The 15,150-nt window shown below is 41.2% G+C and overlaps 1 protein-coding gene across 1 annotated transcript in view; it reads right to left on the reverse strand.

Annotated features, from left to right (window-relative positions):
• LOC308554460 (phospholipid-transporting ATPase ABCA3-like) overlaps positions 1-15,150 on the reverse strand; it is a gene marked incomplete at both ends in the record, with an annotated part of 195,441 nt that overhangs the window by 97,614 nt on the left and 82,677 nt on the right. Inside the window, one exon of the mRNA XM_081131700.1 lies at positions 2,365-2,494. Within this exon, the coding sequence (XP_080987826.1) occupies positions 2,365-2,494 (130 nt within the window). The remainder of the gene's footprint in view (positions 1-2,364; positions 2,495-15,150) is intronic.

Genomic DNA, 15,150 nt, shown 5'->3' on the forward strand with positions numbered 1-15,150 from the left:
GCCTCTGCAAGTGCGTGGCTGTGCAGGGGAGTGGCCAAGCTGTGCAGCAAGGTTGGCTCCCACCAGCACCAATCCTGGGGGCAGGTCAGCAAAAGGCCCAAGGCACCTTGAGATCAACTTCTACCTGCTGGTTGCCTGTTAAGCTCAGTCACTGAAGGAGCCTCTGGCAGTACGTGAGTTTCATGAGTTAATCAGTGAATCAACAAATTGATACAGATTCAAACTTGAAGCCAGTCCTGGGTCTGAGGCCACTCAGCAAAAGTCCCAGGTTACACCAAGGTCACCCTGGGTCTCCATGGACCTTTCTGGTGGGGCAGGGTCTCAGAGAGTCATCAGGGTGAGGCCAGGAAAGTTCATCAGGCCCAAACAGACCAAGATTTTCCCATGTGAAGGGAGGATTCTACACAGGAATGGTGGCAACAGTAGAGCATACAAAAGATAAATGGCCCCTGCTCTAGAGTCACACCACTCAAGTCTGCTGCGATTTTGCTTGGACCTCCTTGAGAGCTTCCCATGACAGTCTGCATCGCAGGGCTAGGCTGGCAATAGCCAGCTGACTTCTCTGCAGGGAATGAGCTCAGCAGGGAAGGGCAACCAGGAGTCAGGAGGGTGAGGGTAGTGGATCTTTGGGAAGTGGGCAGGACTAGTCAGGTGTACCTGGGAAAGGATGAATAGCCCTCACCCCAGAGCCAAAAAACTGAGTCTTGACAACTCCTAAGTCTGCCCAGACCTCCTTAACTTTTATCCGATGAAAGGGAACTTTAGTTTCCGGCAAGCAGTGGGTCCCACTTGCCGAATTTAAATGCTGATGGAATTTAAATGCCGTCTTTTAAAGGTTAAATACTCAGAAACCTAAGCATATACGTTCTTTTTTACAGGCAAAAGGAAAGAAACCATTATATGTACAGTTGATCCTGGAAAATATATGGAGTTTGTATGATGCTGTCTTTTAAATGCCGTCTTTTAAAGGTTAAGAGCCCTCCAGGAAAGTCTACACTGTAGGGCATGGGCTTGGTAGGGCAGGGCAACAGGGAATAGGGAGGGTGTGACTACTGCATTCCCTGAGGCTGACATCATATGGAGAGAAGTGTTTGGCCCAGGGAAAGTGGCGTCTGTGAATGGTATGGAAGAGGGACTCAGAAAAAGACCCTGGCTGCTGTCCCTCCAGCTCTCTCCCTGGAGCCTCACAACCCAGTTTCTCTTTGCATGACTTCAGCCCATTCTAAGCCACTCTCCCTCCACCAGAGCCCAGGGTGAGTGGCCACAAATGAGATTTTGTACACTGGACCTTTAAGAGGGTGCCTGGGTTTCAAGCAGACGCCCCTCTCTCTCCCTGGAAGACAGAATCCTTGCTGATTTTCACAACCAGATTTTATATGAGCTCCTCTTACCAGATCTAATGCTATAAGCTGGGGAGCCTAGCATAGGACTGAGACCCCCCACTCTTTATGGGGGACCTTTGCTGCTGAGATATCCCTCCTGAATCTCAACAGCCATACGTGGCTGCGGGGCCATCTTTTTTTGCATCTCCGCCCTTCCTACCAGTCAAAGTGGCTTCTTCTATAAATTCTTGGTTCTAAGATTTCTGTTCATCTAGTCTTCAGTTAGTTATTCAAGTTGATTGTTCTATAATTTAGTGTTAATTCCAATTTAGTCCTGGGAGGAGGTGAGTAACTTCCACATGCTCCACTGCCATCTTGGATCCCCTACCTATGATAATTTTTCTTACTACTATTTTTTCCCCCCTGCTTTTCAGACTGAATAACCTCTATCAGTCTATTTTCAAGTTCACTGATTCTCTCCTCTGACAATTCTAATCTACTATTGAGCTTTTTAAATAAAATTTTCACTTTGGTTATTGTCCTTCTGAATTCCAGAATTCCCAGTTGGTTTTTAAAAATAATTTCCATTTTTCTATTAATATTTTCTACTTAATGAGATACTGTTTTCATAATTTCTTTAATCATGGTTTCCTTTATTTTTTTTTTAAATTTATCCTTATTTTTGAAAGTATTACAGCTTCCCCTTTTTTTTTTACCCCGCTGACCAGCTCCACCCCACTCCTGCCCACCCCAGGTGTTCATCACACTATTGTCTGTGTCCATGGGTTATGCATATATGCATATAAGTTCTTTGTTTTTTTGAACATGTTTATAAAGGCTACTTTGATGTCTCTGCAAAATCTAACACATGGTATCTCTCACAAGAAGTCATTTGCAACTTAAAAAGAAAGAGTATTACTAAGCAACTTTATGTATCACTGAAATGACAAAACTGTTAACGTTAAGGGGATTCACAAAAACTTATAAGCTTAATCTACAGTGTCTATGTGAGAACACCCTCCGAACAGAGTTAAATACATACCTGAGAGAATAGACAGAGTAGTAGATTTTCCTGCCCCGTTATGTCCTAGAAGAACAGTGATCTGACCCTCATATAAATTCAAAGACAAGTCTTCTACAGCTACTTTGGTAGTATTATGCACTCGAAATTCCTGTAAGGGAAAACCCAAAAATACTAATTTTATCCACACCTATCACTTTGGAAGAACAAGCATTCATATGAACCATCTATAGAAGAAACAGTATCACATAAGCTCATGAGGAAAAAAATCAAAATATAAGAAGGAAAAAACTATGAAAAGGGAAAAAAATGGATAGCATAACAAAAGTTTTAGAATTTCACGATAAATCTATAAATACGCCATGAGCAGTCTCATCCACTCTGGCTTTGTTTCAATAACCACCTTGAAGCTGATAATGCCACAATCTTTTTCAGTCAATGCCTTTGTCCTAATCTGAAGAACTGCCAGCTGAAAATATAGATAGAACATCTAAAACTAGATGTGATATCTCAAATGTCTTATGTGTAGACTAGCAGTGCTTCTGCTTAAGATGCAAAAATATGGAAAGAGCATCATTCCCATTCTAGCAAACAAGTACCTAAGTAATGTACAAAATCATAACTTTACTTGAACCCATCAGAGAAGTGTTTTTATTAGGCAACTAGCTTTACATTGAAGGAAACATAGATGCTTTCAAGGAGACATGGTGTATAAATATTTGCTTGCCTGGAGCAGAAACAGGCACTATAAAAACTAGTGAGCTAAGCGAAATAAGCCAGGCAGAGAAATACAAACATCACATGATCTCACTTATATGTGGAATCTAAAGAACTTAATAAACTGATAAACAGAATAGATTCAATGACATGGAAGCATGGTCCAGACTGACGAATCTCAGGGGGATAGAGGAGGGTAGGTGGGTGGGTGGAGGGGGAGAGATTAACCAAAGAACTTATATGCAGGCATGCACAACCCAAGGACACAGACAATGGTGTGGAGAGGGACTGGGGAGGGGGAAGGGAAAGGGTGGAATGGGTCATTGGGGAGAAAAAGGGACGTCTGTAATATTTTGAAAACAAAAACAAAACAAAAAAACTAGTGAGAAAATGAAAATGAAGTGAAAACAGCTTCAGAAATAATATTTAAATGGAGAGTTGGTATTCAAGCCTATTTCATTCAGACTTAAAGTATATATTCCTACCAAAACATGCACTGATGGTGAATAAAGACAAAACATCTTGTGTAACAAAAAGAAAATGCTATTTATTTTTAACCCCAAATGGTAGTGGGTGTTTTCTACATAGGTATCCTCACCCTGCCTTCTCCCTAGACCTTAACGCCAGGCTCGTGTAGCTTATTTGAAATCTCTACTTGGATTAATGTTTAAGTGCCTATGTCCAAAACGGAGCTTTTAATTCTCCAAAGCTTCACTTAAAAACCAACTAATCAAACAAACTTCAAATTCTCCCCCCATTGTCTCCAGTATCCATAACTTGCTCCACTAACCACCCATTTGCTCCAGCCACAAAACCAAATGCCACCTTAGTTTCCTCCTTTCCGCTCAATCACACATCCAACTCATGAGCAAGTTTTCTCTGGTTCTAACTCCAAAATATATTCTGAATCTGTATACTTTGTTCCCCACTGCCTCAAGCCCAGTCCCTGTAGCCGTCATCTTACCTAAGCTACTATAAAAGGCTCCAATCTGTTTTCTTTTTCCAACTCACTCCTCACAGCTGCCAGTGTGGTCTTTAAAAAAAAATCAGATCATGTCCCTCTACTTCACAAATGTCAATAATTATACCTAGTATACTGCTGGTGGGAATTCAGGCTGGTGGGGTGCAGCCACTATGGAAAACAGTATGGAAGTTCCATTTTAAAAAAATTAAAATGGAACTGTCATTTGATCCAGTGATCCCTCTCCTAGGAATATATTCTAAGAATCCTGAAACACCAATCAGGAAGAATATATGCCCCCCTACGTTCATAGCAGCGCAGTTTACAGCTAAGATCTGGAAGCAGCTCAAGTGCCCATCAGTAGATGAGTGGATAAAAAAGCTGTGGGACATTTACACCATGGAATACTATGCAGTTGTAAAAAGAAGGATATCTTACTTTTTAAGACAGCATAGAGGGGCCTGGAAAGGATTATGCTAAACAAAATAAGGTAGTCAGAGAAAGACAAATATCACATGATCTCACTCATATGTGGAATCTAATGAACAAAATAAACTGATGAACAAAATAGATCCAGAGACATAGAAGCATGGAACAGACTGAAGGGTCTCAGAGGGAAGGCAGGGGTGGGTGGGGAGAGATTGACCAAAGAACTTATATGTGTATATGCATAACCCAAGAACACAGACAATAGTGTGGTGAAGGCCTGGGGGGAGGAGCAGGTGCAAGAGCGGGGTGGAGAGGGTCAATGGGGGTAAAAATGGGATATCTATAATACTTTCAACAATAAAGATATTTTTTTTAAAGAGTAAAAAAATAAATTTCCTTCAAAGAAAAAAAATCCAAGTATTACCAAGTGTCTGATAATTTTCTGAGTATGGGTCTTTTACATCCTTGGTTAAATTATTGCTAGATATTTTTTTGAAGCAATTTGTAAATGGCATTGTTTTCTAAGTTTGTCTTTCTGATAGTTCATTATTGGTGTATAAAATGGAACTGACTTCTGGATATTTATATTATAGCCTCCTGTTTTTATTGAATTCATTTATCAGTTCTAGTGGTGTTTTGGTGGAGTCTTTAGGGTTCTCTATATACAGTACCATGTCATCTGCAAATACAGTTTTAGTTCTTCCGTTCCCAATTAGATGCCTTTTATTTCTTCTTGTCTGATCACTGTGGCCAGGACTTCCAGTACTATGCTGAATAAGAGTGGTGATAGCTGATGTCCCTGCCCTGTTCCTGACTTAAGGAAAATGCTTGTAGGTTTTACCCACTGATTATGATGCTGAATATGGGTTTGTCATATACGGCCTTTATAATGTTGAAGTATGTTCCCTCTATTCCCACTTTGCTGAGAGTTTTTATCATAAATGGGTGCTGGATTTTATCAAATGCTTTTTCTATTGATATGATCATGTGGAGTTTACCCTTCATGTTGTTTATGTGATGTATCACATTTATTGATTTGCGGATATTGTACTAGCCTTGCATCCCATGAATAAATCCCACTTGATCATAATGTATGATCTTTTTAATGTACTGCTGGATTCAGTTTGCTAATATTTTGCTGAGGATTTTAGCATCTATGTTCATCAGGGATATTGGCCTATAATTTTCTTTTTTTGTAGTGCCTTAATCTGGTTTTGTAATTAGGATAATGCTGGCCTCATAAAAAGAGCTTGGGAGTCTTCCTTCCTCTTGAATTTTTTGGAAGAGTTTGAGAATGATAGGTGTTAGTTCTTCTTTGGATGTTTGGTAAAATTCAACTGGGAAGCTGTCCAGTCCAGGACTTTTGTTTGTAGGGAGTTTTTATTATTACTGCTTCAGTTTCACTAGTTGTAATCTGTCTGTTCAGATTCCCTGATCTTTCCTGATTCAGGTTTGGAATACTATATGTTTCCAGAACTTATTTATTTCTTCCAGATCGTCCAATGTGTTACCTTACAGTTGTGCTTAAATTTTTCTTACAATCTTTTCTATTTCTTTGGTGTCAGTTGTTACTTCTTTCTTTCATTTCTGATTTTATTTATTTGGGTTCTCTCTCTTTTCCTCTTGATGAGTCTGGTTAATGGTCTGAAAACCTTGTTTATCTTTTCAAAGAAAGAACTCTTGGTTTCATTGATCTTTAGTATTGTGCTTTTAGACTCAGTTTTGTTTACCCCTGCTTTAATCTTTACTATTTCCTTCTTTCTGGTCACTTTGGGCTTTGTTTCTTGTTCTTTTTCCAGTTTCTTTAAGTGTAAAGTTAGATTGTTCATTTGAGATTTTTCTTGTTTCCTGAGGTAGGCCTGTAATGCTATGAATTTCCCTTGTGGGACTGTTTTTGCTGTGCCCTCTAGATTTTGGGTTGTTGTGTCCTCATTTTCATTCATTTCAAGGTATCTTGTTAATTCTTTCATTGTTAACCCATTCATTGTTTAGTAATATGTTATTTAGGCTCTTTGTGTGTTTTTCAGAGTTTTTTTTTTTTTTCTTGTGATTGACTTCTTGTTTCATACTATTATGGTCAGAGAAGATGCCTGATATGATTTCTATCTTCCTAAATTTATTGAGACTTGTTTTGTGTACTAACATTTGGTTTATCCTAGAAATAGTTTCATGTGCACTTGAAAAGAGTATATATTTTGCTGCTTTGGGGTGAAATGCTCTGAATATATTAATTAAATCGATCTGATCTAGTATGTCATTAAAGGCTGCTGTTTTCTTGTTGATTTTCTTTCTGGAAGATCTATCCATTGATGTCAATGGAGTGTAAAATCCCCTACTATGACTGTATCACTGCCAATCTCTCCCTTTATGTCCATCAAGATTTGCTTTATATATTTGGGTGCTCCTGTTTTGGGAGCATAAATATGTGCAAGGGTTATATTCTCCTGTCAGATTGCTCCTTTTATCATTATGTAGTGTCCTTCTTTGTTTCTTACAATAGCATTTGTTTTATAGTCTATTTTCAGATATAAATATTGCTACCCCAGCTCTTTTTCATTTCCATTTCCATTTGCATGAAATATCTTTTTCCAACCCTTTACTTTTTAGTCTATATGTATCTTTAGGCCTGAAGTGGGTCTGGTAGACAGAGTATATATGGGTATTGTTTTCTTATCCTTTCAGCTATCCTATGTCTTTTGATTCGAGCATTTAAGTCATTTACACTTAATGTGATTACTGATAAGTATATATTTATTGCCATTTTAATATTATTTTATTATTATTATTATTTTAAATATATCTTTATTGATTTCAGAGAGAGGAAAGGAGAGGGAGAGAGAGAGGTAGAAACATCAATGATGAGAGAGAGTCAATGATCGGCTACCTCCTGCACGCGCCTGACTGGGGATCGAGCCCGCAACCCAGGCATGTGCCCTGACCAGAAATCGAACCCCGATCACCTGGATCCTGGGTCGATGCTCAACCGCTGAGCCATGCCCAGCTGGGCGCCATTTTATTTTTTAACTATGTTCCTCTGTTCTGTTTTGTTTCCTCCTTCTGCTACTATGACTACGAGTTAGTAAATCAGGCCCTTTAACATTTCTTGTAATACTGGTAACAAACCCCTTTTACTTTTTCTTGTCTGGGAGGCTTTTTATTTCTCCTTCAATTTTAAATGAGAGCTTTGCTGGGTAAAGTCGTCTTGGTTGTATGTAGGTCCTTGTTCTTAATCACATTGAATATTTTATGCCCATCCCTCTGGCCTGAACGGTTTCTGTTTAAAAAGTCTACAGTCTTATGGGAGCTCTTTTGTGGTAACTAACTGCTTTTCTCCGGCTGCTTTTAAAATTCTCTCTGTCTTTAAACGTTGCCATTTTAATCATGATGTGCCTCAGGGTGGGCCTCTTTGGGTTCCTCTTATATGGGACTCTGTGCTTCCTGGACTTTTGTGTCTTTTTCCTTCACCAGGTTAGGGAAGTTTTGGTCATTATTTCTTCAATCAAGTTTTCAGTCTCTTGCTCTCTGTCTTCTTCTGATAATGCTATAATACGGATGTTGTTAGGCTTCATGTTCTCTCAAATGTCCCTTAAACTATCCTCATTCCTTTTCATTCTTTTTTCTTTTTGCTGTTCTGAGAGGGTGCTTTTCCTACCGTCTTCCAAATTGCTGAGACAATTCTCTGCTTCACTGAACCTATCGCTTATTCCTTCCAGTGTATTCTTGATGGCGGATATTATATTCTTCATTTCTTATTGGTCCTTTTTTATGTTTCCTATGTCCTTGTTCATGCTGTTGTACTTCTCATTAAGTTTCTTGAGCATCCCTATGACAATTACTTTGAACTCTGTGTCTGATAAACTGCTTGCCTCCATTTCATTTAGCTCTTTTTCTGGAGCTTCCTCCTGTTCTTTCACTTGGGTCATGTTTCTTTGTGTCCCCATTTTGGCTGCCTCTTTGTGTTTGTTTCTATGCATTAGATAGATCTGCTAGGTCTCTCAGTCTTCATGGGGTGGTTTTATGTAGTAGGTGTCCTGTGGGACCTAGCTGCACATTCTCCTTGATCACCTGAGCTAGGTGCTCTAGGAACATCCTTTGTGTGGGTTATGTGGGTCCTCCTGTTGTAATTAAGTCTTGATTGCTACTGGTCCCTTGTGCAAAGGACTGACCCTCAGGCTAGCTGACTGTGAGGCTCAACCCTTACTATGGCGTGTGAGCTGCTGTGTAGGTGCTGACCACGTGAATGGAATTCAGCAGGGTTTAGTGCCTGCTGAGATCTCCCTTTGGATATGCTGCTTGTGAAGTTTGTTGGATCAAGCTCCAATGTTGTCTGAAACTGGCCACTGGGTGTGTTGGTTCTGGGCCTCTTGGGAGGGGCTCTGGTGCAAGTCAATGTCAGACACTATCTGTGACTGGCCCTTGACAACCTTTTTGGAGCTATAAACAATCCCCTGATTGCTGCCTCTGATGGGCTTGGGTGCATGCAGGAAGGACGAAGCTGTGTACCAAGGCTTGTTTTTTCCAGCACTAGGCCTAGAGGCAGGTCAGCAAATGTTTCAAGAGTTCCCAAGATCTGCCTACACCTCCCTCTGCCTGCTGGCTGCTTGTTAGTTTTAGTCACTGAAAATGCCTCTAGTGGAGTCATGAGGATAGGGCTAGTGGATCTCCCATGGGGGGAGGTGCATGTCAGGCTTCAGGGATGGTAGTGGATGTGGTTCCCATCCCAGAATCACAGGACTGTACCTGTACCAGATTTTGCCCTGACCTCAGGAGCCACTAGGGGTTTGGTGGGTGGGGCCTCTGGAGGTTGAATCTTCCATGAGGGGAAAGTCCCAAATTCACAAGAAAGTGGGGGGAATGGCGGTTGCCCCATGGCCAGACAACTTAGTCACTGACATTCCTTGAGTCTGTCCAGACCTCTAACACCCTGGCCAAGGCAGCTGACACTTCAGCAGGGCCCCAAATCCACAGGCTGGGGTGAGAGAGTGTTCAGGTGAGGCAATTGCTTTTGCTGGAGCTGATGCCTCACAGAGGGGAGTGCTCCACCCAAGAAAGTTGGCATCAGCAGTATGGGGGAAGTCACCTTAGCTCCCTCCCCAGAGCCACAAACCTCAGATTCTCCTCAGGCAATTCTAGTCCACTCCACACTCCCTCTGCTGAAGCCCAGGGTGAATGGCTGCAAACAATATTTTGTGTGTTGGCCACTTAAGAGGGTGCCTATGTCTCCAGCGGACTGTCTCTCTACGCAGGACAGAAGCCTCATTGCTTTTCACAGGCGAATGTTATGTGGGTGCCTCTTCCTGGTATAGTGCTCTGTCTGGGGAGCTTGACTTGGGGCTTAGGCTCCACCTTCTCGGGGGAACTTCCCTACACCTGAGCTAACCCTCTAGAATCTCAGCTGCCACTTGTGGGAGAGAGGCAGCCCTTTTCACATCTCCACCCTTCCTACCAGTCTTCATGTGGCTTCTCTCCTGTAAATCCTTGGTTATAAGACTCCTCTTTAGCTAGTATTCAGTTGGTTATTCAGAGTGATTATTCTTTAATTTAGTTGTAATTCCAGTTTGATCTTGGGAGGAGGTGAGTGCAGCTTCCACCTACTCTGCCACCATCTTGAAATCCTCTCATCATAGCCATTTCTGAAGACATAGTACTACTTGGTATCCCATGTTTCATCTCTACCAAGGCCCAACAGCATACCAGGGGCTGTTTTTGAAAGGTATAATTCTCGGCTTCAATTGCAGAAGACATGGTCTTGATCTAGAACCCTAAAGGTTTGCATTATTAGTCTCCCACTGAAGCTTACCCTAAAATCAACATGATATAATCTCCCAGTAGGACACAAATACCAGACTCTAATACCAGAGTCTGCTGGGTGGTGATGACCGAGCAGCAACACTGCTTGGACTGCACCTTGGACCTGGTATAGCTCCCTTTCCTGCTCTGGACTCCACTCAGAGTTGGCAGCTTTTCATGTCATCTGGTATAGGGGAAAAGCAGTATCCCCAGGTACACAATATGCTGCCTCCAAAACCCGAAGTGGCCTTCCTTCTTAATGGTGAGAGGTATAAACTACACTAAATCATCCTTTACTTTGGAAAGGATTACTGGCAGGTCCCAGACAACTAAACTCCTAAAATTTTACTGATGTAGTGAGCCCCTGAATCTTTATAGGCTTTATCTGTCCCCTCTTTGGAATACATATGTCTTACCAAGGCTTCCAACATACTTGCCATTTCTTGCTTATCTGGTCCCATCATCATATAGTGGGCCAGAGTGATGCTCTGCAAGGTGAATGGCTAGTCCAGGTCTTTTCAGATTATATTAGAATAGAGAGCCAAGGAGTTGTTATTGTTAATTTCAAATGAATACAAAAATCTTTGATCCTTATTTCTGATGGTGATAGAAAAAAGAAGTTGCCATATCAATGGCCCAATATCATGTTCTTAGGTTGTGTCCTTCTCCTGCCATAGGTGAAAGGTACCACATCTGACACAGCAGCTGTAACTTAGCAAACCATTTGCTTGAGTTTGTGGTATCTGTCATCCTCTATGATCCATCTGGATGGATTTTTGCAAAAGCCAAAAGGTGAATTAATTGGAGATATTCTGGGGGATTAATACTCATATCACTCTAATCTCTGCCACTCCTCTGGAATGCGATATTCCTTTTGATTTTCAAAGGATTCCACTTGGCTTTCCCACGTATGACAGCTCTTTCTGAGGCCACAGGATCAATATAGGGGTTAATACAACTACCAAGTATGTCATTTCCAATTATGCATGTGACAACTGTGAAAATGCCCACTAAGTGGGTCTATAGTCCCAGTGTACCCACTATATGCCAGACAGGATTCCATTAATTACCCAGCCTGCATATACCCCTGCTCTAATAAGAGGGTCATGAAGATACTTTGGATTTCTGAGTATGGTTACTCAAATAAATGGCTAAAGTCCCTTTGCAAAACATGTATAATCATTATGTATATTTGCAGTAATGTTGCAATGTTTCACCTAGCAACCCAGCTTTTCCTTAAGTCAATGGATGTCCTTAGCTCTGAAAACTGGAAACTTTGAAAGAGACCACTAATTTGCACTGGGCACCTGTCCTCAACTCCTGATAATCCATCTTTTTTCTAGTTGTATGGTTTGAACAATACCCTCACTGGCTGTCTGTCCATCTATTTTGCCTCAAGAACACTGTGATTTGTTAACGATCATTTGTGGATCAGGTGTCCCAGACTGCCACTCCATACTGGCCACTTATTAAAAACAGTTGTTCCTTGCCTATGCCACCACCTGGACTTGATTATTTTGGAGCCATATTATCTCCATTGCTAGCAGGGAGTCCAGTTCTGTTAAAGTAGCTCTTACTTCCAGCAGCTGTCAGTGATGCTGGCATTCCTCTCACTACACATTCCTTCCTTATTGCTTTAATAAATCTCTGGGATCACCAGCAAACCCAGCAAAGCCTAGTCATGTAGTAGATTAGATGGGTGGGACTGATGCAGGGTCTCCCTGAGGCTGCAATCAAGATGAAACCTGGGCTGTAATCATCTGAAGACCTGACTGAGACCTGGGCATTTACTTCTAAGCAGGCACTTTTAAGTTGGTACTGGTTGTTTTGGGAAGCCTCAGTTATTATCCATTTGAAATACTCCACAGGGCAGCCTGAATGACATGGTGGCTATCTTTGGAGCAAGGCATGCAAGACCAAAGCAAAAGCTACAATGACTTCCATGTTACGGATGCCCCATATTTCACTTCAACAGTATTATATAGGTTATGGGGGTCAGCCATATTCAGTGCAGGAGGGGACTGGCCAAGGATGTGAATGCCAGGAAGTAAGAATCCCTGGAAGCCATCATGAAGGCTGCCAACAATTATAGTCCACCCTGTGTCTCCAATGATTCATATTCTTCTCATACAAACATGCTTTCCTCTGCTCCCAGTGCCACAAAAGTCTCAATCCTTTAATAGGATCAGCTCAAAGTCCAGGGTCTTGTCACCTAAATCAAGTCCAGGTGTGAATGAGACTTCTGTGGTCTAGTTTCTGGAGAACACCTCCTAGAGTACAATTACTCCATATCTGAAAACCTGTGAACCAAAGAGACATGAAATCTATCATCCTCCACCCTTCCCAACAAACCCAACATTAAATGGTGGGATACACACAGTAACCTACTACACACATTCCCACTGAAGTAAGTGGAAAACTTTGAAATCCACTAATTGGAATGTTGACAGTTCCTTGATTAGGAATATCTCTCTCAAGACTTTGATTAGGAATATCTCTCTTAAGACCCGAGAATCATTCTACAAGGCTCTGGATCTCTCCTCTGTGCTCATCTCTGCCTTCGGAATCATGGTTCCTTTGCTGTGAAAGGCAGCCAATGTCTGCTGCTGAGTTTTTTTCAGCCTGCTTTCTATTTGTAGATTTGGTGGTCCAAAGTCCTCTTTTCATTCTTTACTACCTCTATTCTTTTAGATATAAGCTGGTGGTATCTCTTCTGGTATAGTTTTATTTAAAAACACTGCACTCACTCTAGCCACAAAACCCATGCCCACAAAAATATTTGAAACAATTCTCTATTTTTAGCTTCTGCTGAGGCTTCCACAAAGTTGTTTGACTGAATAGCTCTCTTAGCACCACCTTACATCCTTCTGAGATCTTAAAAACAAAGCATTTTACCCACCATTTTGGCTTCAATATTATAGAATGTTTTTCTGACAGTGACCTGGATTTTCTCTTTGATTGGAAGCCACTCCTTAATTTCAGCATAGCCTGTCATCTAGAGATGCTAGGAATTCTCAAAACCTATTCCTATCTCCTTTATGTCCAACAGCCCTTTCTTCCGCTTCTCTCTCTCCTCTCACATAAACTACATTTTACTTAAGGCAACAAGAAGCCAGGCAAGTCCTTCATCAATATGCCTGAAAATATCTTTAGCTCAGCCAGTTCATTAGGTACATTTTCTTTCTATTTTCCACATCATGGCAGTGATGGTTGTTGATAGACTTTCTATTTTTATATAACAGGGATATTCTTTCCTACAGTTTTAAAAAACAGTTCCTCACTTCCATTTAAGCCTTCAGTGGCAGCTGCCTCCAAGACCATTTGGCTTTTGCTAAAAGTCTATATTCTAGGCCTTTTAAGCTTTCACCAATACTTTCCTCAGGTTCTTCCAGCTTCCTCTCACTTTCCAGTCCCCAAACTACTCCCACAGTATTAGTTATGTGTTATGGCAGCATCCTACTTCTAGGTATCAAATCTATTTTAAGCTTATGGCTAAGTAATTAATGACCTAAAACAAAGTGGATTGAAGCAACAATAAATATGTATTTTTCTCAGGGTTTCTGGCCTCAGAAATGCTAAACTAGGCAGCTTCGGTTCATGATTTTGTTTAAAATGTTGGCAAGGGCTAATGTCATCTAAAAGCTTGATCAAGAATCCACTTTCAAAGTAGCTTACTCACAAGGCTGGCAGTTGGTACTAGTTACTGGAGGAAGGCGTCATTTCATCCCATGTGAGCCTCTCCTCAGTCATTTAGGTAACTGCTTGAATATCCTCACAAGTTGGAAGCTGATGTCCCCAGAGTAAGCAACTCCTTTTGTGACTTAGCCCTGGAAGGCAGTCTGTCACTTGTGCATTTTTGATTGGTCGTACAGGTCAGTCCTACTCAAGGGCATGAAAATCAAGAGATGTGGGTCACTGAAGGACATCTTGGAGGCTGTCTACCACCTTTTGTGACATAACCCAAGTTATATTCCTAGTTTCCAGAAGGTGTGGATTGTCTTGTGGGGAAGAGGTTACTTCATCATCTTCAAGGAAGAGAGAAAGAAATACTAGCCCCTAAATGGGGGGAGTGGGCCATTTCAGCAGGTTCAGGGTTCAGGGGAAATTGAAACTCAAGATTTTTGCGTCTTAGATTTCCTATCCTATGTCTCCATGTCACATTACTTCCCAATAAAGGCCCCTATCCTAGGATGGCAGGCCTATTTAATTAGGAATTTAACCTTCTCTAGATCTCTGCTGTTCTTATGATTAAGTGTAGGGCATTATTCTCACCTCTTTATGCTCTTTGGTTGCCCGAGAGGAAAATCTCACTATATGCTTCTGGGTAGTCTCACTAGATATCAGCTGGCCTCTGATGGTTAATCAAATACAGCCTTTCATTTTCCATCTCCAGTATATCAGTTCCCCCAACAATAGCCATTCACTTCCATGGTCCCTATAATTATGTTCCCCATATTTTTCAAATGCGTGATACATGACACCAAATGAGCAGTTCCTTTCCCTTAAATACCATCCCAATTCACCATGTATGAACACTGTACTGCTTCCTTGTACTGAGTCTACCTCTTATCTTGTCATCTGCTTTTTCAGTCCACTGGGTACAGATAATCACCAATTAGGTTTTCTGGTAAGTACACCTTAAGATAGAAGTTAGCATCCAGGAAGTTTATGTAAGATGGAAAATGGTATGCAGAAGTGTTCTTGCGATCAGCACCTGTGTGCAAATAGGAGAATGCAGATTTGGGAGAGAGAAGAGTTGGCTTGTAGTACAATCACAACAAGAACAAGCACACAAGAAAATGGGCCTCATTTTGCGTGAGGTGACTGCTTAGCTGAGGTTATTATTGGAGAGGGTGGATAGCATCCACAATGGCCATGTTTTCAGAGAAAGAAGATTTGATACCTATCCT

The sequence above is a fragment of the Miniopterus schreibersii genome (assembly GCF_964146895.1).
Source record: "Miniopterus schreibersii genome assembly, chromosome: 3".
Classification (NCBI taxonomy): Eukaryota; Metazoa; Chordata; class Mammalia; order Chiroptera; family Miniopteridae; genus Miniopterus; species Miniopterus schreibersii.